The following is a 24,844-nucleotide window of genomic DNA, read 5'->3' on the forward strand; positions in this document are numbered from 1 at the left end:
GGTTTCTGGGATCTTGATTATTATATGTCTAGGTGTAGATTTTTTTTGATTGTAGCTAGTTGGGGTCCTATATGCCTCAGTTATCTCAATGTCAAATGCTTCCCCTCTGTTTGGGAAGTTTTCTGTCATTAATTCTGCAAACAGCTTTTTTAAGTCATTTGTATTTTCTCCTGCTACTTCATGGATTCCTGTCAGTCTTATGTTATTCTTCTTTGCATCATCTAGGAGTTGTTGGATCGATTTCTCATGATCTCTTACTGTTTTTAAGAGACCGCTTTTCATGCTCACTGACTGCAATCTTATCTTCTATATCTGAGAGTCTATCTTCACATTCTTTTATTCTGTTGTGTACACTTTCAATAGAGTGTTTAATCTCCTGGATATCTGTTTGAATCTGTTTTATGGATTCCATTTCTTTCCTATGTTGGGCGTTTATTTTTTCCATTTCTTTCTTATGCTGGGCCTTCATGGCTTCTATCATGGTGCTGAGCTCATCTATTTTTTTGTCAGTTTCTGCTCTAGAGTCTCAAATCACGACTTCCATTTTGCTCACTATCTCTGTGGTTGTCTAGGAAGTTGTTTCTGTTTTGAATTTTTCTAGAGCCTGATCTGTTTTGTTACTTCCTGTGCTTTGAGTTCAGGGTGTCCTGGTGGTTCACTATTGGCCTTTTCATTCTCATTTGCCCTACTGTTTGCCATTGGTGAACTGGAAGTCTGTCCTTGTGTCGTGCTTAAGTGTTTTCTCATTTTAATTTTTGTTGTCAGACTGTCCTTGGTTTAATCTCTGGATTATCACCCAAATCTTCCTGGTATATTTGCACCCTAGCTTCTGTGTCTCTAATGACCCACAGACATTCTCATCTTCATACCATCAGAGAAAACAGCTCATCAAATCAACAGCAATGCTTTACCCCAGCTGATACAATCAGCAACACATTAAGATCAAGCACAACTTGGACACTGACCACCTGTGGTAGTCACTAATCTATCACCCTTAAATCATTTGAATTAAATTGAAATCAATAAGCAGTCCAGAACATGTCTGCAGTGAACAAAATTTCAATATAGTGTATTTACCATTTAATGGCTCAGACAGAGCGAGGATGCAAGACCCCTGATCTCTGTTAGCTAATGGCTGAACCCCATGACGCTGACTGACCTCGGGCTGCATGGCCCAGATTGAGTTCCCCAACCTTCTGAATGGTTGAACTCCACAACGTTCTATTACAGGTTTCCCATGCCCTTTCTTTAAAGATGTTCAAAGTTGGGAACTCAGAAAAATACCCTTGATGACCACCTCTGCCTCTGCAGAGTGGGTCCAAAGACTGGCACAGTCAGGAGGTCTGAAAATGTGAGGGGGGCACTTATGGGGGTTCAGGGATGCCTGTGCGGCTACCTTCCTAGCACTTGAGCGATGCCGGCTGGGTCGGGAGCAGGCGTGGTTCTCCTTCCCGCTGGTGGATCGGGGCCAACTTTTCCTCTTTTAATGTTAGGTGTGAGGTATTTTGTCTTAGCATTGAGAAAAGTAACTAAGACATTGACATACATTACATATATATTAACTGTGATAATTATACCTCTGCTAATGATAAAAAAATTTAACCATAATAACATAGTTAACTATCTAAAAATAAATAAGGCTTAATGGTTGTACTATTAAAGATACTGAGAGGTTGGAATGGGAGCATGAGAAAAATTTTTGAAAAATTAAACAATGGGAGAAGAGGAGAAAAGTAAGGTAAAGGAATATACTCCCTATAACTGAGTAGATGGATATTTATAAAACTAAAGTAACAGAAAAGAACAAATGAGAGGTGGAAGATAAAACAAAGGAAGAAAAAAGAAATAATATGGAGAATAAAATAGAAAAAAGAAAGATGCAGGGGAATGGGGGAAAAATAAGAACCAAGATTGATTATAAAGGTTCAAATTTCCAACAATGAATGCCATTATATTGTGTACATTAAATGTACCAATAAAATTAATTAAAAAATAAAATTAAAAGGAAAAACAGAAAAGGGACTAGGAAAAAAGAAATTTAAAAAAAATGAGTTCAAAAACAGGAAATTTTTGTTTTTCTCATTTGTTTGTTTTTTGGTACTGGGGTTCAAACTTCAGTCCTTGCGTTTGCAAGGCAGAACCACTGAGATAAATCCCTGGCCCTGTTTGTTTTTTGAGACAGGGTCTCACTGTGTAGGGTCTCACAAGGTTGCCTTGAACTTACTGTTAGCCCAGGCTGGCCGCCTTGCAGCCATCTCCTGCCTCCTCCTCCCAAGTGCTGGGATTACAGGCATGTATAATCCCACCCAGCTTCTCCGTATTTTTTAATGAGTCCTTTCCTTCTTTTTTGGAATCCATCAAGTATATCTTCTCTGCTTAGCCTTAAGGCCTGTGGGTTTGTTAGCTGTACGCCCCCTATTCAGAAGCCCTCTGTTTACTCCATGCTGTGGCCATGTCCATGCTGAGATGTATACTTGTTCATATTGGTGGGTGGAGAAGGCCATCAGACCTCAGATCTGTGCTAGATGTATAGGCAGTAGGCAAAAGTTGAAGTGCTTAATGCCAGAAGTCACTTTCAGACCCATTTGTTTCTAAGCACAACTCGAGCTAGGCCTGGCTTCTTTCCACTGTGGGTAGGGCCTATGTCCTTCCTGGCCAGAATTTAAACTTCCCAGGGAATCTTTTTCTAACCTTTTCCCTGTGTATGCTTCTCTCCCATGGCTTCTCTCATCCAGTTACAGCCCTGAAGTGAAATTGTTCTTTAATTGTTCTGAGTCCCACATTTAAATAACACCTTCCAAAAATGGTAAAACCCACCACTCTGGTGATATAGTGGGCACCCACACTTAAAACCCTCTATGGCTGTTGCCTGTCATGAGGAAGGAGTCACCATGGAGTAAAACTTTATACTCTATTTGCACTTCACAAAGGCCATGGGCTCAGCTGCCATTTCTCCTGGAGAGCCCTAGGTACTTGGCTTCTGAGAAGCCTGATTCCCCTCCCTATGAGCCACAAGAGTCAGGAGAAAGTCCAAATAATTTCCTCCTTTTCTTTGTATTGTGGACCATCTTTCTAACTTCTCTGTAACTTCTAATTTTTGCTGTTAATTCCTTTCCAATTCCTAGCACTCTACTCTTTGTTTCTTCAACAAGTCGTTATTTTCTATTTTTTTATTTCAGATCTTGGAGAGGCTAAATTTTGCCACCAATCACCAGACTGCCACTTTTCTCATGCTGGCAGCTCTTCCTCAGACTCCCAGATAGCTGGGATGCAAGTGTGAATGAAGTTTGTTTTGCTCATGCCTTGTGTCCTATGTGAACTGGCAGAAGGCTGTGGTTTCCATGGTCCCTATGAATTGAATTTGTTGGGGGATCTGCCATCTTGTTCTGCACCACCTTGGACATATTGCCTCAGTTGCTTTAATGAGAAGGGAGACACCAGAAGTCCATGCATCGGCCTTTCAGCATGCTTCAATACAAGTGGGGTGATCATAAGTTATAGGTCAGAATGAGTCATAACTTGTTTTTCCCAGTGATTATAGGGGGACCAGAAGGCAGAGGATCCATATGGTGTACATTTAATGAGTACAATCCTAACCATGTTTTCCTTTTCTGTCTCTCTTCAGTGCCGAGAATCAATTCAAGACTTCATGCCTGCTAGGCAAGTGCTCTACCACTGTGCTAGTCCCAACCCATGATATATTTAATGAGTATGATCTCAATTATGTGAATAAGTTTCCTAACAAAAAACTAAAAATCACCTAAATACCTATTACCTAGAAGTTAAGTAGATTATGTATTCATAGATCAATAGGTTATTTACCCATTTAAAACTATTTCCAGAGAACTTGAGTGACATGGTTAAATGTTCATAATATAATGTCAGGCTGGGTATGTAGCTCAGTGATAGAGCATGTACCTAGCATGCATGAGATTTTAGGTTCCCATCCCCAACACCACTAAAATAAATAATTGTGTATAGTATTTAATATGATATATTTATATTATTGAAAAGGCCAGGATATGAAGCTATATGAAAACTCCCATCTCTTCTTACCTGGATTATGTGAAGACCCTTACTATAACTCTCCATCCAGTCTGTGCTCCTCCAACATTTTCCTCACATTGCAGCCAGGCATTTGTCTACAGTATTTAATGATTTACATGTCTCTTTCTGATCAAGCTTATCTCTCCAGCTTGACTTTTCTCAATTATCCACTTAATAGTATATTCTCAAATTTATACCCCAGCTTATATACTTCCCCTGAGCTCCAGATGTGTATAGATAAGTGACATCCTATTGTGTATGTCTCACAAGGGTTGTCTCGTAGGCATCTCAAACTGAGCACGTGAAAATTAAACCTTTTTTCAAAGCTCTCACTTTACATGTCTGATTCCCCCTTTACCATGCCAAATTGTGTCCTTTGCCCATCTTTTTTTTTAATCTCAGCAAATGATAAGTTTACCTACCCAGTTAGCAAAGGCAGAAATGCGGAAATCATCTTTGAGTTTCAGCTCCTTTTTGACCTTTTTTTTTTTTTTTAAGACAAAGTCTCACTATTCCTAGTCTTGAACTCTATATAGGCCCAGCTTGGCCTCAAACTCTGAATCCTCCTGCCTCAGTCTCCTTACAGCTGGGATATCAGTCATTGTCTTAGTTACTTTCTTGTTGCTGGGACAAAATACCTGTCACCCAAATTAAAAGTTTTTTGTTTTTTGTTTTTTTTAGCTCACAGTTTGTGGAGGTTTCAGTCCATAGTATGGTGGTTCCAGTGCAGGGTAGCACAAGAGGGAAATGGCAGAGGAAAAACAGCCATGTTGTGGCAGACAGGAGACAGTGCGCAGAAAGCCTCCCTTTCACTTTTTATTCCATTCAAGCTACAAGCCAGTTGGTTGCTGCCATCCACACCCAGGGTTGGCCTTCCCATTATCCACACAGAGAACCATACTAAACCAATCACATACCCCATAATCTAGTACCATGATCCAGCCACCCCTCAAAAGCCCCACCTATCTGCACTTGAGGCTTTGGGGGAAAGTCTACATATAAACCATATACAGGCAGGCACCACCATGCCTAGCTTCTAACTTCATCTTGTACTTGACTCTTCCTAGTGTGATTTCTCATGATGATGTAATATTTCAGCCTCTCAACTCCCATTTATTTGTTTGTTTATCGGTACTGGGGATTGAACTCTGGGACCTTGCACTTGCAAGGCAGGCGGTGGCACCACTGAGCTAAATCCCCAGCCCTCAACTCCCATTTCTAACTGACCTATCATCTAGTTCAATTACTAAGAGAGATTCACATTGATTCAGTGTTCTTTCTTCCTCTCCCTCCCCTCTCCTCTTTTTTCTTTTTCCTTTTCTTTTTCCCATTCTCCTCCTTTTTGAAACAAGGACTCACTATGAAGTCCAGGCTGAACTTGAACTAAGTAGCCCAGGCTGAACTTGAACTCATGGTCCTCCTGCCCTAGCTTCTTGAGTGCTGGGATAGACCAGCTTGCTTGGTTTTTCTTGTCCTCCCTTCCTCCCTTCCTCCCTTCCTTCCATCCTTCCATCCTCCCTTCCTCCCTTCCTCCCTTCCTTCCATCCTTCCATCCTTCCATCCTTCCATCCTTCCTTCCTTCCTTCCTTCCTTCCTTCCTGCAGTACTGAGGATTGAAACCAGGGATGCTCTACCACTGAGCTACTTACCTTTCCCTCTTATTTTTTGAAATTGACTCATTAAGTTGCCCTTGTGGGACTTGAACTTGTGATCCTCCTAACTCTGTCTCAGTTTTCTTTCTTGAGGTCTTGAAGGAAGAATCACCCTACTTTGTTGGTTTGGTGATTCATCAGTTTCTCAGCCTGTTCCTTCTCATGAATTGGTAAAGAAAATGTTATATAAACTTTCTCAAAACCTCATCATCCTGGTCAAAGTGATAAGAAGTGATAAAGATAGATAATAAGATATTGTAGGTTGGATTTTAAATGTCCTCCAGAAGCGCATGTGTTGTAAGGCTGGGTCCTGAGCATATGGTGCTCCTGGGAGCTAGTGGAACCTTTAGGAGGTGGCTCCTGTGGGAAGAAGTCAGGTCACTAGAGGATTGTGCTTACCAGGCAGAGTAAGAAATGAGCAGTTCCTATCTTTTTTTTCCACTTCCAACCACCATGATATAAGTAGCTTCCTCTTCTACATACTTGCACTATGATATATAAAGGCAACAGGGTCAAATAACCATGGACTAAAACCTCTATAACCATAGGTCAAAATAAACCACTCAGGTATTTTGCCACAGTGATGAAAAGCTGAGTTAACACAGAATGACAGGGCTCTGGACTAATTTAATGGTTGATGGAGGCCTCGAAGATGTCCATGACTATACCTTCACTAGACTTTGTTTCATTTTTTTAAAAATTTTAGAAATATTGCCCTACCCCCCCTTTCTTTGGTGGTACTGGGGATAGAACCCAGAGCCTTACACATGTTAAGCACATGGTCTACCATGTTTTCTCATTTTTTGTAACATTTATTGAGAAATAAGTCACATACTGTAAAATCTGCCTTTTAAAGTTTAGAATTTAGTGTTTTTGTTTTTTGGTGGGGTTTTTTTTGGTACTGGGGATCAAACTTGGCCCTTGTGCTTGTGAGGCAGGTGGCAGAACCACTGAGCTAAATCCTTGGCCCGACAATTTCAGCGTTTTTAATATTCAAACTGATTAAACAACATCTCATTTTAGAATATTTTGTTATTTTAGTAAGTTTTTATTTTAAGTAACCTTCTGAAATTTTCAGGTCATGAACTATATCTCTTTCCACATTGCAAGCATAATGACTTTTTCTCCTCCTTGCACTGGGGATTAAACCCAAGGCCCCATGCACGCTACCCAAGTACTTATTGTTGATCTGCACGCCCAGGCTTATTTCTTGAGACAGGGTCTCACTAAGTTGCCCAGGCTCGCCTCAGATTTGTGATCCTCCTGCCTTAGCCCCCACAGTAGCTTGGATTATAGGCTTGAGTTGTGATTTTGTTTTTGTGGCGCTGGGGATCAAATCCAGGACCTTGAGCATGCTAGGCAAGTACTATGAGGTATATACACAACCCTCAAGCATGGTGATTTTAAACTCATAGTTCATTATTCCAGTATGCAAAGCTCCTGTTGATCTGTTTCTAATGTCCCTTGTTTTTGTTCTTAGTTCATGTTATTTGTGTGCCTTATTTTTAATTGTGCACTAGACATTATATTTCTAAAATTATTTTCAGAAATAACTGAAGCCCAAGGTATTTCCCCAACCACAAACGATGCACCTTTGCCAATGCTGGGGGTTGTGATCACTGGCAATTCTGGATCACTCAAGGACAACTTCAGAAGCTTTCATTATGTAAAGTAGTCCCCAGAGGCTGTGATCATGGGTGTAGCCTTTTGGGGCCTGAACTCAAAAGGAATAGTTCTACCTGAGTCCCTTCTACTCTGCCCATGTTAGGCCCTGGGCTCCAATTTTTGTGCTCATAGCCCTGGAACCTGCCAAAAGCTCAGCTCTGCATTTGTTACCCTCTCCTGGATCAGCAAATGCTCCCAGAGTGAGCTGTAAAAATCACTTCCCTGGCCCTCCATCCTTGCTTGAGTTCTGGCCTGGTGATTCTTCGCTGTTTTGTACTTCTCATGTGCCTTCAAGTAGAAGTGTTTGGTGGTTTTGCCCAGATTTTCTACTTCATGCTAGAACTGGTCTACATTTTCTAGTCTATCACTGCAAGTGGAAGTTCTCTTGGTTTTGTTTAACTCAGTATAACTGTTAGATCTAGTGAACACCTCTGTACCACAGAGCTGAGACTGTGTCTCTGGCTTATTCAGGGCTAAGAAGCTGTCATCACCAGCACTGTACCATTCAGGCTCTGGGCAGTTAGGTGCCAGCTAATAAGTCTTATTCCCTACCCTCCTGGAGCCTGCAATCTTCCTTTTCCTCCCTAAAATCTCAATAATAATGTCAAAGATAATGTCAACTGTCGTCCCCCTGAAACCCATTCCCATCCTTCTTACTGCCTGTAAGATATCTTAGCCAGCCAGACAAGCTCATTGGCCCTGCCATTTCCAGTCTCATGACCTTTGAGTCATTTATCATAAACTCTACCCACTACTCTGAAGTGTGTTGTTCTGACACATGCTCATTTGTCCTGCAGAACTCGGATCCCCTCCTCTGGAAAGTCCTCCCTGACTCCCCTAGACAATGTCAGCCCAAACTCTGCTTTTCTGAATGTTTTACCATTAGAACAGGTGTGTTAGACAGTGACAGTCTCACTCATTTCAACCTCTCCAGCACTGGGTGCTTAAGAGGGGTAAATGTAGGATAACCTCATTTCCCAAGTTCCACATATCCGCTAATGGACTGCTTTTTTGTTTTGCTTTGCCAGTCTCCTGAATTCTTGGAGCTTCATTCTTCTAGCCCCTAATGCTAGGCCTAGCAGTTTCTTAGTCATTTGCATCCCCCAGGCAGTAATCAACAATGACAGAGATTACAGGCCCCACTTGGGACACTGACTATGCTTGCTCCCTACTGGTCAGAAGCTTTCTTGGACGGAAAACACAGAGGGCTACAGTCAGTAGGAGTCGTGTCCCCCAGGCCTCTACTGGAGATTGAACTCAGGACCTTGCCCTTTCGAGGCAGGCACGGCACCACCGAGCTAAATCCCCAGACCAGTAGGAGTTCTTAATTGATTTTTGTATTTCACAAAGAATATGAACCCTTTCTCAAAAGAATTGGAGCGGGGGAGGTTACTGGGATTGAACACAGGACCTTGCACTTTAGGAAGCACATGGGGTTACAAGTGAAACTAGTCATGATGAAAAACAAATATCAAAACATTGGAAAACTATATATTTTTCTGTGACACATACCTATGTGATGTATATACACGTATCACATTAAACAAGATCTGCTGATGTAGATCTAATAATCACTAGAAGGGGCCTGCCATTCACATATGTCATACCCTTGCCATCATATCTCCTGATTAGATGCCTGCACGGAGCAGGAGTAAAGGGGAGGAGGAGGAGGAGACTGGAGAGGTGAGGAAAGGCTTGAGGACTTTCTTCCTATCAAGATGTCTATTGGTGTGCTGATTAAAGTCCTGTAGGAGGCGGAAGGCCACATTGTGACACAGGAGACACGCTGGTAGATGGGGGAAGCTCACTGAAGCAGAGATCAGCATGAATTGGCAAATGTCCAACATCACAGAGGTGACTGGCACAGCTGGACCAAGTGTGCATTCACAGCAGCAAGGTCCACTCTCGGATTTTGCTGACTTTCTAAAAAATGCACCCATGTTTAAGAGCATGAAAAATAAAGACCAAGCCCCAGTGGCTGGCTGAGGAAACACTGCTATTCTGTTTTTTGTTTCCGGTAGTGGGAATTGAATTTTGGACCCTGTGCTCACCAGGCAGGTGCAGCGCCACAGCTACATTTCCAATCCTATGCTGCTATTCTGAAGGCCCAAGTGGCTGCAAGAGAAGAAGTGGAATGGGATGTGGAAACATCTTCCAGAAGTGAAGGTAATTTTCTGCTGAACAGAAGTGTTCCTACGTTTAAATTATCTGAGTTCATGGGGGCTGGGCACTTATGTGTTTGTCTTCTTAGGTTTTCTTTTGACATCTTTCCCTGTAGATCAGAGGAAATGTCAAACTAAATGAATATGATTGTTTTTTGAGAAAAACTATAATTCCATGGTGGATAAATAGGATAGTTAGAGATATCCTCGGCCACTAGATGTGATCTTGAAGTATCTGTGGTTCCTGCCAGCAACAGTCAGAGGCAGCATTAATACCACTGGGGGTTGCCAGCCCCATCCACAAGGAAAGGACATGGTTCATATCAAGGTCAGAAAAACTAAAGACTAAAACTTGTGCCAGCCAAGTACAAAGAAGCTGTGGACCCCAGGTTAAGAATCCCTGAATGGTATTTGAGAGGCATGACAGACAAATTTTTTAAGTATGGCAGAGATGGCAGGTGGTTAGGGGTTTATGTGACCCTTGAGTAGTTCAATGGGTGTTGGGTTAGACGGGTGTGGTGGAGACAGCAGTGGTTAAGAGGTCTGCTTGAATTCCACAGATGCCACTTACCAGTAGCCAGGTTTGGCCTGGCCCTTCCCTTTGCCTGGTTTCTCATCTGTAAATGGGAATACAGCGTCTTTCTCACGGGTTGCTGAAAGGATTCAATCTGATTCACGCTATTAACTTAACACATGAGAACTCTTAGAGGTCAGTGTGTTTGTTGTTAAACGAGAGGATACTAAATGCCTGTAGAGAACATGCCCACTCACATAGCACGTTATCTCTCCTTCACCCTTTTCCCTCTGTAAAGCAGAACAGAAACCCACAGTCTGACCTTAGATTCTATACTCAGAGGGTAAACCCTTGCTTAGTGGGCAAACATATAAGTGTAAGCATTCTACACCGATCTAAAAGAACTAGGGCCGAGGATTTAGTTCAGTGGTATCATGACTGCCTCGCAAGCGCAAGGACCTGGGTTCGATCCCTGGTACCAAATAAATAAACCACCTCAATGCAAATTGCTTTATTTTATTAGAAGCATATTTACATTCTTTCAGTTCACTTTGCAGAGAACATTTTACAAAAGTTTTATGTAAATTTTGGAAACTACATAAAAATAACTTCTATCCTTCATAAAGAGAAAATATGTTATATTTACTCTGCTAAAAATAAACTGGAAAGGAGAAACATTTCCTTCCATCCCTTCCAAAGAAAATGTTAGCACAGGGAACGCAGAATACCGAGTTTGCCTTCTCAATGATGGAGCGCACAGCACAGCAGCTCACCTGAGGCTGGAAAACCAGGCCGCACCCCATTGAAGAGGCACAGGGCAGGTATCAGGGTTCAGGCAGCCCTGAGCAGGAAAGGAAGAACTCTAAAGGGCCAGGACAATGAGTGACAAGCCAAATAAGGGAGTGAGCAGACTTTGACCTGAACCACAGAACCGGCATTTCACCTAATACTCATTCCCACACCCGGGGCTGCAAAAGGGAATGTTGTAAACAAAGTCCTGACGTCCACCCACACGGCCTTGCTTAGGGCCCCCAGCACCTGTGCCCCAGAGAGAAGAGGAAGAGGCAATGGTTCAGCTTGTCTCATTGGTGTGAGACCTGAAACCATCCCACCTGGGTCAAATGCTGAGGCAGGCAAGCCAAATGCTCACTAAGCTAAGAAAATCATTGCCTTCCTGTGGCCCTGAGAACTTCTTTACTGCGGTTTAAGATTTGTGAGCCCCAAGTCTCCTTTCCTTGTTCAATGGCTGCCCCTTCCTTCCCAAGTATCCAGTTATAACCAGTGCTGAGAAACTTTCCAGTATTCTGCTTCAGAAGCACAAAAGTAACTTGCTAAACCCTAGCCTTCAGGAGTAGGGAAGGACAGAGTCCTCCTGCATGTCTGTCTTCCGTTACCAGAAAAAAATACCAGAGTCTGAGTGGGAGGTGGAGGCACAAAGATCCCAAATGCAAGCCCAGCCTGGGCACCTTAGGGCGGCGGGGGTGGTGGGGAAACAGTGACCAGACTCAGTAATGCCCATCAGTAGCAGCACTATAGTTTTTTTTTTTTTTTTTTTTTTTTTTTGAGACAGGGTCTCACTATGTAGTTCAGACTGCTCTGGAACTCACTGTGTAGCCCAGGCTAGTCTTGAACTCGCAGTGATCCTCCTGTCTCAGCCTCCCGAGTGCTGGGATTACAGGCGTGTAGCCCAGCTAGCACTGTAGATTCTAAGTAGATACATACATGCACACAAAACATTCATACATATATATATATTTTTTTGGACAAGTCCTCAGTATGTGATCCAGGCTAGACTCGAACTCATGATCCTCCTGGTTCAGCTTCCTGAGTGCTGGGATGACGAGCATTGTCACTGTCTCTGGCTAGAAGCCAGCCATACATTTTATATTTACTTTCACAGAACAGTTGGAAATCAGGATGAAAAAAGTCTTTGTAAATAAGCCGCAAGCAGGCTGGGGCACTTGCTTTTATTGGGTTACATACACTCTGCAGCCTTATAGGATCAGTGTCTCAGGAGGCCGGCTGAGTAACCTGAGGACCCAGGAGTCCACCAAAGGTCAGGACCTTTACTTCGGCCAGGTTCCCAGGGGCAGGGAGCATTGTGTTCCACAGCCGACCCCCACGCCTTTTCTTCTGGGAAAAAAAGCCAAGTGACTGCCAAGCAGGGGAGGGACGGGGCCCAAGGCCAAAGGAAAGGTCCTTCCTGTAGCACCCGCAGACTGGGTGGGCAGGCTGGGTTGTGGAAGTCTTGTGTGGTGAGGAGTTTATCCCTTGTGTGGGGCCAAAATAAGTCAGACTAGCAGTACAGCCTGTGCCATCCCTGGGCTTCTGGTGCCAACACCCAGCGTGTTGCCCACCAACTGCTCCAGCAAACCTGCAGCTCAGTGCATCCGCAAGCCTCACTGTCTGTGTCTGTGTGTGTGCGTGTGTGCGCGCACGCCCAGCGAAAGGAAATGCGAGGACAGCAGAACAAACACTTGAGGTTCCTTCTCCATCTCCTCCCCTCACATACACGCAGCCTTGTCTTGAGCAGAAAGCAAATGGGGAACCAGGGGAGCAAAGACATCCCGAGTAGCCAGCTGCCAGACTGGCTCTACTGGGAGCTGAAATGGCGGATAAGGTTCCTGTCTGATACTGCAAGTAATCGCTAAAAACCACCACACTCACAATGCGGATGAGCCCACAGTGACTCAGCAGCAGCATTTTGTGCCACCCGACAGCAAAACTGGCATTTTGGCAGAAAAGAGGGCCCCTGAGGCCCCGGCACACCCATTCCTCCTGGGTCCTGCCCCCACTGAGAGCCCAAGTCAGGTGCAGCTGGACGGGACATGGAGCTCGATGAGGACACACATCAGGGACAGGTGCCACATGTAACTCTTCATTCTCCACGAGCAAGTGAGGAGTCAGGCAGGCGTGTGGAGCACAGCCAGAGGGCACAGAGCAAGCGGCTGGATGCAAACTGGCACAGAACAAGGGGAAAGAGGATGGCAGAACCCCGAGGCCCTGCTCCGGCAAAGGGGTTTTAAGAAGCATCCACAGAGCTGTAGGGGAAGAACTTGGCGGCCTTGCTCGGCGTGGTGGGGACGGAGCACTCTGCCTCCTCACTCAGCTTGAAGAACATTTCCTGCTCCCGCTTCTTCTGGTTCAAATCTTCCTCTAGAGCCTAGGGGGAGAGAAAACGTAGACAATGCTCGGTGGGAGCCCACGGCCACACGCATGTCTCCCACCTGCAGGACCCATCCAGTAAGGCCACCTCTAAGAGCCCCTCCCCAGTCATGGCCTCTCCCTCCTACAATCTACTACCTCCCCCTTCTGTGCTCAGCAGCGGCCCAGATGCAGGGTGGGAAAAATGCCAGTGGAGGAGCGAAGCCGAGTGAAGTCTCCACAGGAAGACCCTGAGGGAGAAGACAGGGAGAGCTTCGACCATGAGGACAGCAGAGATGTCAGAGTGCCACAGTGCTTGCGATGCTCATGCCTTAGCCTCCCAGATTGCTCAGATTATAGGTGTGCAGCACAGTGCCCAGTTTTCTGTTTTGTTTTTTAAAAGAGCATCTTACTATGTTGCCCAGGATTCCTGGAATTCCTGGCCTCAAGTGCTTCTCCTGACTCAGCCTGAATAGCTGGGAGTAAAGGCATACACCACACACTAGCGTCAGAAACATTTCTTAAGAGTTCTCCAATTATAAGGATCCAATTCACAAAGGATGCAAAGTATAAAGAAAACAACTTAAGCTTCACGGATAGTGCTGCCAGAACTCCTGGAGTTTCAAACAAATTGGAAATTCAGATTTCTATGTCAAATCTTGTACGTAAAGGTTCACAACTTCAAAAATGTAAATCATTGTCAAATGTAATAAGCCATTTCAGACCATAGTTTCTGACTGTCACTGTAGGAATACTAATTTTTTTTTTCTTTTTGGTGACTGGGAATGAACACAGGCTTGTTTATGCTAGGCCTATGCTCTACCACTGAGCTAAATTCCCTTTCTGGAATAATAATAGCACTACCTTTTGAGCACAGAGTGGATTAGTAACTTGCCTAAGACTTCACAACTGGTGCAGGCTGAGCATCCCTCCTCTAAAAATACAAAATCCTGCTGGGGATTTAGCTCAGTGGTTCCACCACCTGCCTTGCAAGTGCAAGGTCCCAAGTTTGATCCCCGGTAACAAAAAATAAATAAATAACAATACAAAATCCTAAATGCTCCAGAATCTAAGACCTTTTGAGTACCAATTGGATGCTCTGAGTAGAAAAATCCACACCTGACCTTATGTAATGGGCCACAGTCAGGTGTACTGGAAAAACAGTATAAAATTACCTTTAGGCAATGTGTACAAGGTTAGATGTGAAACAAGTGAATTCTGTGTTTGGACCTGCATCCCATCTCTAAGACATCCCATTTCATATATGCAAATTTCCAAACTCTGAAACAGCCCAAAACTTCTGGCACCAAGAATTCCAAATAAGGGTTACTCAACATGTGACAGGAAATCAGGATTTTAGCCACACATCTGACTCTGGAGCCTGTGCCTTCTATATTACATCCTCTCCCACCACAGATTTCCCCCACCATATAACTTTCTAAGGTCAGTCAACAAGCTTTTTCCAGATAGTAAAGCTTTTTATGCCAGATAGTAAGGGCTTCATTGCAACTAATTCAACTATCACTGCCTTGCAGAATCAATCAGGGATCAAATGTAAATGAAGGAAGATGGCTGTGTCCAATAAAACGTAGTTTATATATATGGGGAGAGACCAGATTTGGCCCATAGGAGCATGTTAACACCTGCTTTAAGGGAAGAAATATTAACTACATTTTGCAGCCCAAAAGGCCAAAGTTCAGAAGAGAAGGTGTTGGAGGTTTTATTCTGTGTCTATGACAGCCAAGTAACACTTCATTGGCCCTACCAAGCATTCTGTACTTACTTGAAAGAAAGAAACTAATTTTTCTTTTTTCTTCGCTTCTATTTTTTTCCTGTTTTTTAAGACAAGATCTTACTATGTAGCCCAGGCTGGCTTCATACTCATGGTGATCATCTGCCTCAGCTTCTCAAGTGCAGGGATTATAGATAGGTGTGTGGGACCACACCTGACAATCTGAATGTTTCTAAAAATATTCCACAATGTCCAGTCACTTCCCTTCTATAAAAGGGAGGGAGCTCCAGGCAGCTGACTATCATTCAATAGTGTAAGAGATCAGTTATTCCAGAATGTAAACCATCTGACCCTGGATCAGTGCTCCAACACCAACTTAGGTAGCTAATGACAGAAGAATGCAACACAGAATTAGGCAAAGATGCAGCACCCACAGGCAAAATTCAGGGCCACTGCCTGCCCCAACCATATACTTGCAGTGCCTGCCCTGAGCCCAGGCCCTGGGAGGCAACCTGATATATAATGCAGCAGATAGGGGAAAGGCAACCGTTCATTTGCAAACACAGGATATGCCAAGGGTAGAGGTGTCCCAGTAAGAGAACCAGGTGACCAGGTGGTTTGTCTCTCTGATGCCAGAGTCATCCTATGTCAGCAGGAACATCATTGATTTCAGTGTCAGGTATCAGAAGTCCCAGCAGGCCATTGCTGTCCCAGCAGGGTTACAGAAACTGATGAGTGCGGGCCAGCTAACAGGAAGGTCTGGGGCCCTGGCCAGCTTCCAGACAGAAAGCTCCATTAGCACCAGGAGGAAAGTCTCCACCCCATGGACTTCCAAGGCCATTACAGAGATAAGGTGGGCACCTGCTTCCTGTCCAGACCACAGGTGCAGCAAGCAGACCTGAGGTATGATAGCTGAATATGGGAAATATCATCAAGGGTGATTAGGGTGATTCTCCTCTGAGAGCTTAGGAAATAAGTGTGTCTTTGGCTGTACCAAGGGCTGGTGCACAACTTTTTGCATAACATTGTACAATACTGACATCTCTATAAATACCACACAGACCTTGTGATAATCTTTGTTTGTTTGCAGTACTAGGAATTGAACCCAGAGCTCCCACTCTGAGCTACGTCCTCAGCCCTTTATATACACACGCACATGCACACGCATTTTGAGAAAGGTTCTTAGTTGCCCAGGTGGAACTCAAACTTGTGGTCTTCCTGTCTCAGCCTCCAAGAGTGCCAGGATTGCAGGTGTGTGCCACCACACCTGGCTAGTGATGGTTAATCTTAATGTGATAGTTTGGCGAGGCCATGGTACCCAGTTGTTTGGCCAAACACCAGCACAGATGGCACTGTGAGGATTCTTTTTAAGGCAGGGGGTTTAGCTCAGTGATAAGAGCAAGTGTCTGTTATGCATGAGGCCTAGGTTCCATCCCAGCACCCCCCAAAAAGGGGGAGGTATTTTTAAGATATTATTAATATATAAATCAGTACATTATTGGCATATGTTTGTAATCCCAGCTACATGGGAGGCTGAGGCAAGAGAATCATAAGTTCAAGCCTAACCTGAACAACTAAGCAAGATCCTGTCACAAAAAAAAAAAAAAACAAAGGACTAGAGACACTGCTTAGTGATACAGTCACTGAGTTCAATTCCCAGTACCCACCTCACACACACACACGTCCCTCTGAGAAGAAGGAATTCTGAATTCCAGGCTGCAACCTCAGCTCTTCCCAAGGTCTCCAGCTTAGGTTCTGCCTGGCAGCTTGCAGACTGAGCAGCTGCCATAATTATGTAAGCCAAGTCCTTAAATAAATCACTTTGGCCTGCCTGATACCCCAATGTTGATGACCAGCAGGAACTTCCTAGAGAGTGTTATATAGAGAGGATACGTATGAATTCTCCCCATCTTCCTGACACCGTCTTAGCCCAAGCTTTCATCACTGTTCAGCAAGATTATTCTACATCTTTCTGCTTTCACCTTGACCTCCTTCAGCAGCCAGGGGGACCCTTTCAAAACCTGAGTCAGACCATGTCCTCCTCCACTCAGAACCCTCCAGGGGTGCTCATCTCACACAGTAAAAGTCAGTCTTTAACCAGCCCCACCCCACCCCCATCTTTAGCTCTCATTGCCCCCACACCATCACAGTCACTCTGCTCCAGCTTCCGCAGGCTCCCTGTTCCTCAACCATGGCCGGAGCACTCTCACCTCAAGGCCGCTGCACTTGCTCTTGCCTCTGCCGAGAATGCTCCCTCAGGAATCTGATGGCTGTCTACCTCCTGTCCTCCAGAACTTTACTGTGGTACCACTGCCATCCTTTTGGAGCTGGCCCCCTTTGCCACCCCAGCCCTGTTCCTTTCCCTGCTTCTCTGCTCTTCACTGGCTCAGCTCCCTGAGGGGGACTTGTCTGTTTTGATTAGGGTAGGCTCTCCAGCGTCTACAACAGCGTGGGCACAAGTCAATGAACAGATGACCAAACGAGATGGTAGACAGTGGCAACACCATATAGTACTGTGACAGGGTGCGCACAGGGAGTCACTGGAGCCCAGAGGAGTCAGCCACCCAGCATAATAATGGAAGACAATGGATACTGAAGCTGGCTACACAAAGGCTGGTGGGTATGGAATTCCTGAAAATAGGGAACGGCCTGGGCAGCAGTCAAGGAGGAGCACAAGCATGGGGCAAGGTCACAGGACATGAAACAAGAGCAGTAGACTATGGACCCCTAAGGAACCCAGATGAGGGCAGATACCGCAAGGTCAGAACTACTTTCCTAAATCTAAGACGTAATTTACCCTTTCCACTGTAGAGATCTGAGTTGATGGTATAAAAACCATGGCTAAAACTTGGCACTGAACTGGGTAGGTGTTCCTCACCGTAATGTACTCCGAGCATTAAAAAAACATTTTTAAAAAGATATTTTCAGCCAGGTGTAGTGGAGCACAGCTATAATCTCACAAAACTCTCAACGTCATTCAGAATCCCAAAGTGTGGGCAGGTCTTGAAACCAGAAAGCTTGAAAACCACTAGGCTAGAGAGTTCCTATGTTCTGCATCAGATGGCTGGAGGGAAAGGGGACCAGGGGCGACAGAGCAGGTGTCAAAGCAGGAGCCCAGTTAGAAGGCAGTCTGGGTCAATGGGGTGGGAAGCAATGAGGCCTGATCAGGAGGAAGGGCAATACTGAGGAGAATGAGGGATGGAGCTAAGCGACTGACATGAGACAGCAAGAGGGCAGGCGAGGAGAGAAGAGGATATCACTCAGACTGGATGCCTGGACATCCAGAAAAATGGAGGTGACATTCACCAAGGAGCAAGAACACAGGAGAAGGGCCAGGCGTGGTGTCACACACCTATAATCCCAGAGGGGAGGCTGAGACAGGAGGATTGCTCCACGTTCAAGGCCAGCATGAACTACATAGTGAGACCCTGTCTCAAAATGAAAAGAACATAGAACAGATTTCTGGCAGAGATGATGGTTTGTTTGGGACATGACAGTGGGTGGAGGTATCCAGGGGTGTGCTGGGCAGGAGCGGGGGCCAGGGTGGCAGGAAGAGATGTTGGGCGTGGCTCAGAGGGTATGTCAGGGCTGTGGAGTGAGTGAGCTCAGGCAGGCATATGGACCAGATCACCCAGAAGGCTGAGAACAGACTCAGGTCGGACGTCCCCAGATGGTCCAGGAAGCTGCGGGGGCCTGCCGCAGGGATGCAGCCGGACAGGGTGGGCCCAGGAGGACCAGGCAGGCCAGGGAGAGTGCTGGATGGTGCTGCCTGCCACCCAGAGCTCAAGTCAAGGAAGTCCTCCCCACAGACCAGCTGCCAGGGTTTTGTCATCAACCTTGCTGGGAGCAGCTACAATGAAAATTAATATGAGGGGAAGAGCTTGGGGCGGAGAACATGGGCTGCTCGAGATGTGAGAAAAGACACAAGAATGCTGCATGCTCCAGCACTCAAAGCCCTAGGTTCGATCCTCAGGGCTGAAGGACAGCCTGTTGGTGAAGGTGGAAGTCTGTCAGGCACACTTCTACAAATGCCCCCAGGGACTTGCCCTGTCACTCTGCCGGTTCATGTGAGGGTAGGTGGAACCCAGGAGTATGACCTCACTCTTTGCAAGGCAGAAGACATCCTGCCAGCCGCGTCTATTCACAGGGCCTTTTCAGTTTCTTCCCACTAGAAGCAGAAGAGGATGTTGGAGAGACTGAAGGCATGAGAAGGCCTTAAGACACCCATGCTGTGTGGAGAGAGAGAGGGCCACGCAACAAGGAATGTGGGTGGCTCTAGCACAGAGCGTGGGCTTTGGCTGACAGCCAGTGAGGATGTGGACTCTGACAAGTCCTGGATGAGCTCGGAAGTGATTCTTCTCCACAGGCACCAGGTAAGAGTCCAGCCTGGCAGCTCCTTGACTGCAGCCTCGTGCTGCCCTAAGCTGAGGATGGGGGGACTTCTGACCTACTTCAGTAGCACATGTCACCGTTAGATCCTAAGGGGGTATTGGCTTAAGCTAATGGCTGGTGTTCGTGTGTGTGTGTGTGTCTTGGGTTTGGTTTGGTTTGTGTGGCACTGGGGACTGAACACATAGCACCACACACCCCAGACAAGCACTCTCCACTCAGTGTGTGGCAATTTGTTATGTGCAACGGAGAACTAATTCAGAAAGTGATCTCTCCAGTGCTGGGTTCTGACCACAGAATAACTTCATCTAAGAGAAAAGCCTCACAGGCGGGGCTGGCCTGGCAAGGGGGCTGATTCCCAAGCACTGCAGGTCTTCTGTGTCCTCAAGGCAGGACCCCTTGAGCTGAGAGGAGCTGAGAATGAGCCGAACAAAGGCACTGGACCAGACAGCGAAGAGTATGCCACTGCGGAGGGTGGAGCTGCGGTGTTCAGCTGCCGCTGGTGACATGGGTCCTCTTCCTCTCAGGCTACAGGCCCATTTTAGGGATGCCACAAACAAGGATCCACCAAAATCAGGGAACCCAAGGTGTCCCAGGCAGGCACACCTGGCAGAGCCGGAGCAGAGCCCACCACCGCACCCCCGGGCCCAAGTGGCTACCTTCTTGCGTGGCCGAAGCTTGTCTCGCCACTCCTTCAGGTTCTGGTTATGGCTCTCATCCAGGGCCTTCAGCTTCTGGGTTTCGTGCTCTACCAAGAGGTGACACTTTTCATTCTGGAACAAATTCCAGGCAGAACAGGTGTGAAATTCAGAAGGGAGAGGCACTGAGAGCACATATACTATAGCTCCTAGGGCACCACCATTGTGAACGCGGGTGGGTATTCGGGTGTGTTAGACTTCTTGAGGATAACCCCATTTACATACCTCCACACATGCCCCAAGGGATGTTCCACAATATGAAGGGTAATAGCTATTGTCTGTGTCATGGCGTTTGCAATGATTTTGTAACTTTCTCTTAGATGCTTTTTCATTATCTGAATTTTTTTTTCAGTACTGGGCTGTGAACCCAGGGCCTCACACATGCTGGGCAAGCACTCTACTACTGAGGTTCACCCAGGCCTGGCAAGGGATGAGAGTCAGGGTCACGGCTGAGACCTGCCAAGCTCTACCGTACTCTCTCTGAGGTAAGTTACCTGCTTTATACATTGTATTGGAGTCTTTCATAAGCAGAAGTGGCAAGTCCCTGTGGGAAACCCATCTTGTTAAAAGGTATTAGTAAACCAGGGGAAAGTACCTTTATCCAGATACCATGTTCCTATTGGGTTGGGAAAGCAGAACCCTTTGGGGAATTTTTATTTTGGGTTTCAAGCGAAAGGCTTCTGGGAGTTTCGAAATTGGTATAGTTAGGATTAACAGTCACAGCAGCATGGAGGCCTGTAGCATGCTGCGCACAGCACTTTATATGGGCTGTCTTCAGTTAATCCTCACAGTAACCCCATGCTGCAAGAATGAAAGAATGTAAGTGACTTGACTAAAACGCACACAGTGGTAAGCTGGGCACAGTGGCACACACCTGTAATCTCAGCACTCTGGGAGGCTGAGGTAGGAAGATCATGAGCTTGTGCCCACCCTGGGCAACTTAGTGTCTTAGCAAGACCCTGTCTCAAAATAAAATTTTTTAAAAGGCCTGAAATATAGCTCAGTGGGAAGGCCGGGGTTCAATACCTTGTACTGTACTGAAAAGACAAAAAAAAAAAAAAAGTAAGTGGCAAACAACAGAGCCTCTGCCTGGCAGGCTCTGGTGCCTGTAATGTTTCCTGCATGCCCTTTGCTTCTCCAGAAACTGCCAGATCAGACCAGTAGCCTGATCAATTTCCTGACAAAGTTGGCCCCATTTCTGAGCCCCAACAATGCCTGGATTCACCACAAGGGGGCTCCAAGCACCAGTTCCTGAGGCCAGAACTTTCAGGCCTTTGCAAAGCTGGAGGCCAAGATCCCTAAGGGTCAGGTACCAGTGAGGAATCTCTGAGCCTTGGCCTGCAGATGACCCAGAGGCATGGAGGAAACCCAGAAGCCTGAAGAGGTCAGGGGCTTGTGAAGCAGTCACCAGGAGAGGAATGCCTTTCTATGAGAGAGAAACCAGCAATGCCAGCTGTGGGAGCCGGGCAAGGTACTCTGAGCTCCATCAGCTCCTTCATAAAGCCACACCCCAATCCTGCAAGGCAGGAATTATCACCCCACCCACAACCACTTTCAGGGTGTCAAAAGTATGGCTTGAGATGATTTGCCCAATGTCACGTGGCCTGCTCCAGTTCACTCTGGGCTTGTGTGACAAGGATCCTTCTTGCTATTATTCAGACAGCCTCTGGTCCCTGAGCACCGACTTCCTTGGAGAAACTGAGGCAGTAAAGAAGGGCATACCTGCAGTTGCTGTAGCTCACTCATGTTGCTTTCGCATTGAGCCAGCATGTCCCGCATCTGGTTCTCATGTTTTTGTTGCTGCTGCAGCCGCTCTGACTTCTGCCTCTTCTCCTCCTGCTGGGAGAACTGCACAAGACAGAGCTTGGGTGCCTCGGGGCCAGAGGCCCTGCTTGGTTGGGGCACCTACCTTACCTTGCCCCCGGGAAGCCAGCAGAGGGACTGGTCTGGGCACAGCCCAAGTGTCCAGCACAGCCTCGGGCTCTACCCCTATGGTTTTGTTCCTTTTGTTTTGTTGTGGTGCTGCGTACTGAACACAGGGCCTCCAACATGACAGGCAAGTGCTCTACCCCTGAGCAACCACTGACTGAAGTCGTCACTCTGAGCTGGCACCCAGGTCCTGCCCTAAGATTGGAGGGGACCTGACACTGTAATGTGACATGTGCTAGGACAGGGTGCACAGGGATCACGGATGCCTCGGCCACACACATGATGTGTTAGTGGGGCCTTGGTGGATGAAAGAAGGGGCTGACCAGCAGAGGAAGCTGCAGTATAAAAGTACTAGTGTGGGAAAGGGATGGTGTGTGACAAAGTCCACAGCACAATGCCACACCCCTTGTGTTCACCAGGCCTGGATTCACTGTGGGGCTGATGAAGCTTCCAGGCTATGACTTGTGACTTGCACAAGATCTCATGCACACCCCCCACCCAAGATCTCATGCTACATCTTATATTTTATATTCTCCCAAATACGAGGTCCGGGCCCCACCACTCCTGTTTCTGTGCCCACTCCTACATGGCCCTGGGCACCAGGCCCAGCTCCCACCTGCTTGATCTTCTCGCGCTGCTCAGAGGCACTGCCCCCTCCATTGATGTGCAGACTCTTCTTGTACATGGCCATGCGTGTCTTGCCCTCGCTCCTCTGAATCTTGGGCAGCCGTGCCTTTTCCTGCTGCTGCCGCACCTTCAGCTGTTCTATCATGCGCTGGTTGTAGCGCTGCATCTGCTCCCGCTCCTGGGGGGACACCCAGCAGGGTCAAGGTCAGCTGAGCTCTGGGCACAGGACCCACAAGGCCCAGGGTGCTCAGCACAGCCTGGCTTGTGCTGGTTTACTTCTGCTGTTACATAACACTTGGACCTGTGGTAATTCAACTTACGGGCCCAGAAAGCCATGGTGAGTCAAGGAACATCTGTTCTGTTAATATTTTAAGTCTTCTAAATGCCTTATCAAACAGATGACACTACACCATTATGAGGTAGCATCTCAAAGGATGGTTCATCATAACTGATACCACTGTAAATTCATATTTTATAAAGCCTTTTTTTTCGGGGGTGGGGGAGTGCTGAGACTCAAACCCATAGCCTGTGTGTACTAGGCAAGTGCTCTACCACTGAGCTATGTCCCCAGCCTCTTTTTTTTTGGGGGGGGGGGTACCGGGAATTGAACTTGGGACCTTGCGCTTGCAAGGCAGGCAGCAGAACCACTGAGATAATTCCCTGGCCATATTCCCAGCCTCCCTAAAAAAAAGCCCTATTGTCCCAGCACTGAGGGAGGTTGAAGCAGGAGGATTATAAGTGCAAGTCCTGCCTAGGCAATTCAGCAAGACCCTGTCTCAAAAAAAAAAAAAAAACCTGGGGCTGTAGCTCAGTGGTAGCGGTGGAGCACCCCTGGGTTCAGTCCCCAGTACCATACACATACACACACACACGCCATGATAAATGAATTCATTCTTCCTCCTAACACCTGTTTGTATTTCAAGACTGTGCATGGGCAGTGCCTCCTTCATGCACCTTCTGTGACTTCTAAGGCAGGCTGAGTTCCCACAGTCCTATGCTGACCTCCGTACTGCACTTAGGAACTGGGATTCCCCACAGCTGCTGTGTGTGCATCTTCAGCTGATCTGTCACTATCCCTAGTACGGGAATGGAACAGACTGACAATCAGCACAGATGGAGGTGCTCTGGCCACACAGACTAGGGGCCCTCACCAGGTGGGAGAGCTGGGAAGGTTTCCCAGCACAGGTGGTGTGTAGGGGGAACCCTCAAACTATTCCACGGGAACACCTGCAACAGAGGAATAAAGAGAAAGTGGAGAGGGAAGACAAAGGAAAAAAGAAAAGTGAAAGAGATACGCAGTGCAGGTGTCAGGGTCAGCAAGGGAGCCTGATCCTGCCCATCTGCTCCCTCTCCCTGGTTCCCAGAATCACCCAGGCCTCTCAGTTCATTCACACCTGAGAGATGCACCATCATGGTGGCCTCGCAGCTGGCCAGGTCCTCAGCAGCGGTCCCCACCTGCGCCCCACCAGAGCCTCACCTTCTCGTGCTTGCGCAGCAGCTCGTGCCGCTGGAGGAAGTACTGGTCTTTGAGCTGCTGCTTCACCAGCTGGTGCCTCTCCTGCAACTGGTGCTCCTCCATCTCCCACAGGGCCGCCTCCCGGTCTATGGAGGGAGGACATGCCACCGCCTGGTGAGGTGTGAGCAGGCCTGAAGACCAGACAAGGGCTTCCCTCCAGTCCCCTCTGTCAGGCCTCATCATACTGTGATGCTGATCACAAACCTGTGTGTGCTACCTCAGCAGGCCATGCTGCCCATCTGAGTCCTAGAAACTTTAAGCCTAAGAGATGCCAGCCCTAGCCTCAGGCAGAGAGCAGGGAGCAGTCTAAGTCGGGAGCCAGGAAAACAACACATAGACTGGAACCCAGATGTGGCTGAGACTTGAGATCATTAAGAAAACCTCTTCAGGCCTCAGCTACTACCTCTGCCAAATGGGCAGTTACACCGTGGAGGGACGAAGTGTCACTGGGAGGCAGGGGCAAACAGGAAGGGCTCAGATGTAGACCCCGAGCAGAGGACCCAGGGTGAAACACACCATTAGGGAGGAGGCAGGCCCTCAGCAGACACTGGGCCCCTGTAACCTGACCTTGGACTTCTCAGCCTACTAGTCTGGTATTTTACTAGAACTCCCCAACCAGACTAAAGACACTCTAGTGCTGCCTGTCTGCGATCACCTGGCGGCGTGCGTGCGAGCTCCCGGCCTGCGCGGGAGCTCCTGGCCTGCGCGACAACAGACCCAGGAAGGACCCAAGGACCCCAGAGGGGGTTTTTTTCAGCTGCCTACCTGC

At 46.9% G+C, this 24,844-nt stretch overlaps 1 protein-coding gene and 1 long non-coding RNA gene across 7 annotated transcripts in view; one reads left to right on the forward strand and one right to left on the reverse strand.

The window, feature by feature from the left end:
• Positions 1–22,604, forward strand: part of LOC104860863 — a 54,032-nt gene extending 31,428 nt beyond the window's left edge. The window contains exons 3-7 of the long non-coding RNA XR_779819.3: positions 9,386–9,530; positions 17,339–17,532; positions 19,075–19,289; positions 20,356–20,488; positions 21,145–22,604. This is a non-coding gene — a long non-coding RNA (uncharacterized LOC104860863). The remainder of the gene's footprint in view (positions 1–9,385; positions 9,531–17,338; positions 17,533–19,074; positions 19,290–20,355; positions 20,489–21,144) is intronic.
• Stk10 (serine/threonine kinase 10) overlaps positions 11,663–24,844 on the reverse strand; it is a 122,924-nt gene continuing 109,742 nt past the window's right edge. For all 6 annotated transcript variants that reach the window (XM_010622168.2, XM_033761630.1, XM_033761628.1 and 3 more), the window contains 5 exons: positions 24,037–24,161; positions 22,549–22,737; positions 21,726–21,851; positions 19,965–20,078; positions 11,663–13,203 (listed from right to left, as the gene is read on the reverse strand). In XM_010622168.2, the coding sequence (XP_010620470.1) occupies positions 13,063–13,203; positions 19,965–20,078; positions 21,726–21,851; positions 22,549–22,737; positions 24,037–24,161 (695 nt within the window). In that variant the 3' untranslated portion in view covers positions 11,663–13,062. The remainder of the gene's footprint in view (positions 13,204–19,964; positions 20,079–21,725; positions 21,852–22,548; positions 22,738–24,036; positions 24,162–24,844) is intronic.

The sequence above is a fragment of the Fukomys damarensis genome, unplaced genomic scaffold (genome assembly GCF_012274545.1).
Source record: "Fukomys damarensis isolate Sample0158 unplaced genomic scaffold, DMR_v1.0_HiC HiC_scaffold_9, whole genome shotgun sequence".
Lineage (NCBI taxonomy): Eukaryota > Metazoa > Chordata > Mammalia > Rodentia > Bathyergidae > Fukomys > Fukomys damarensis.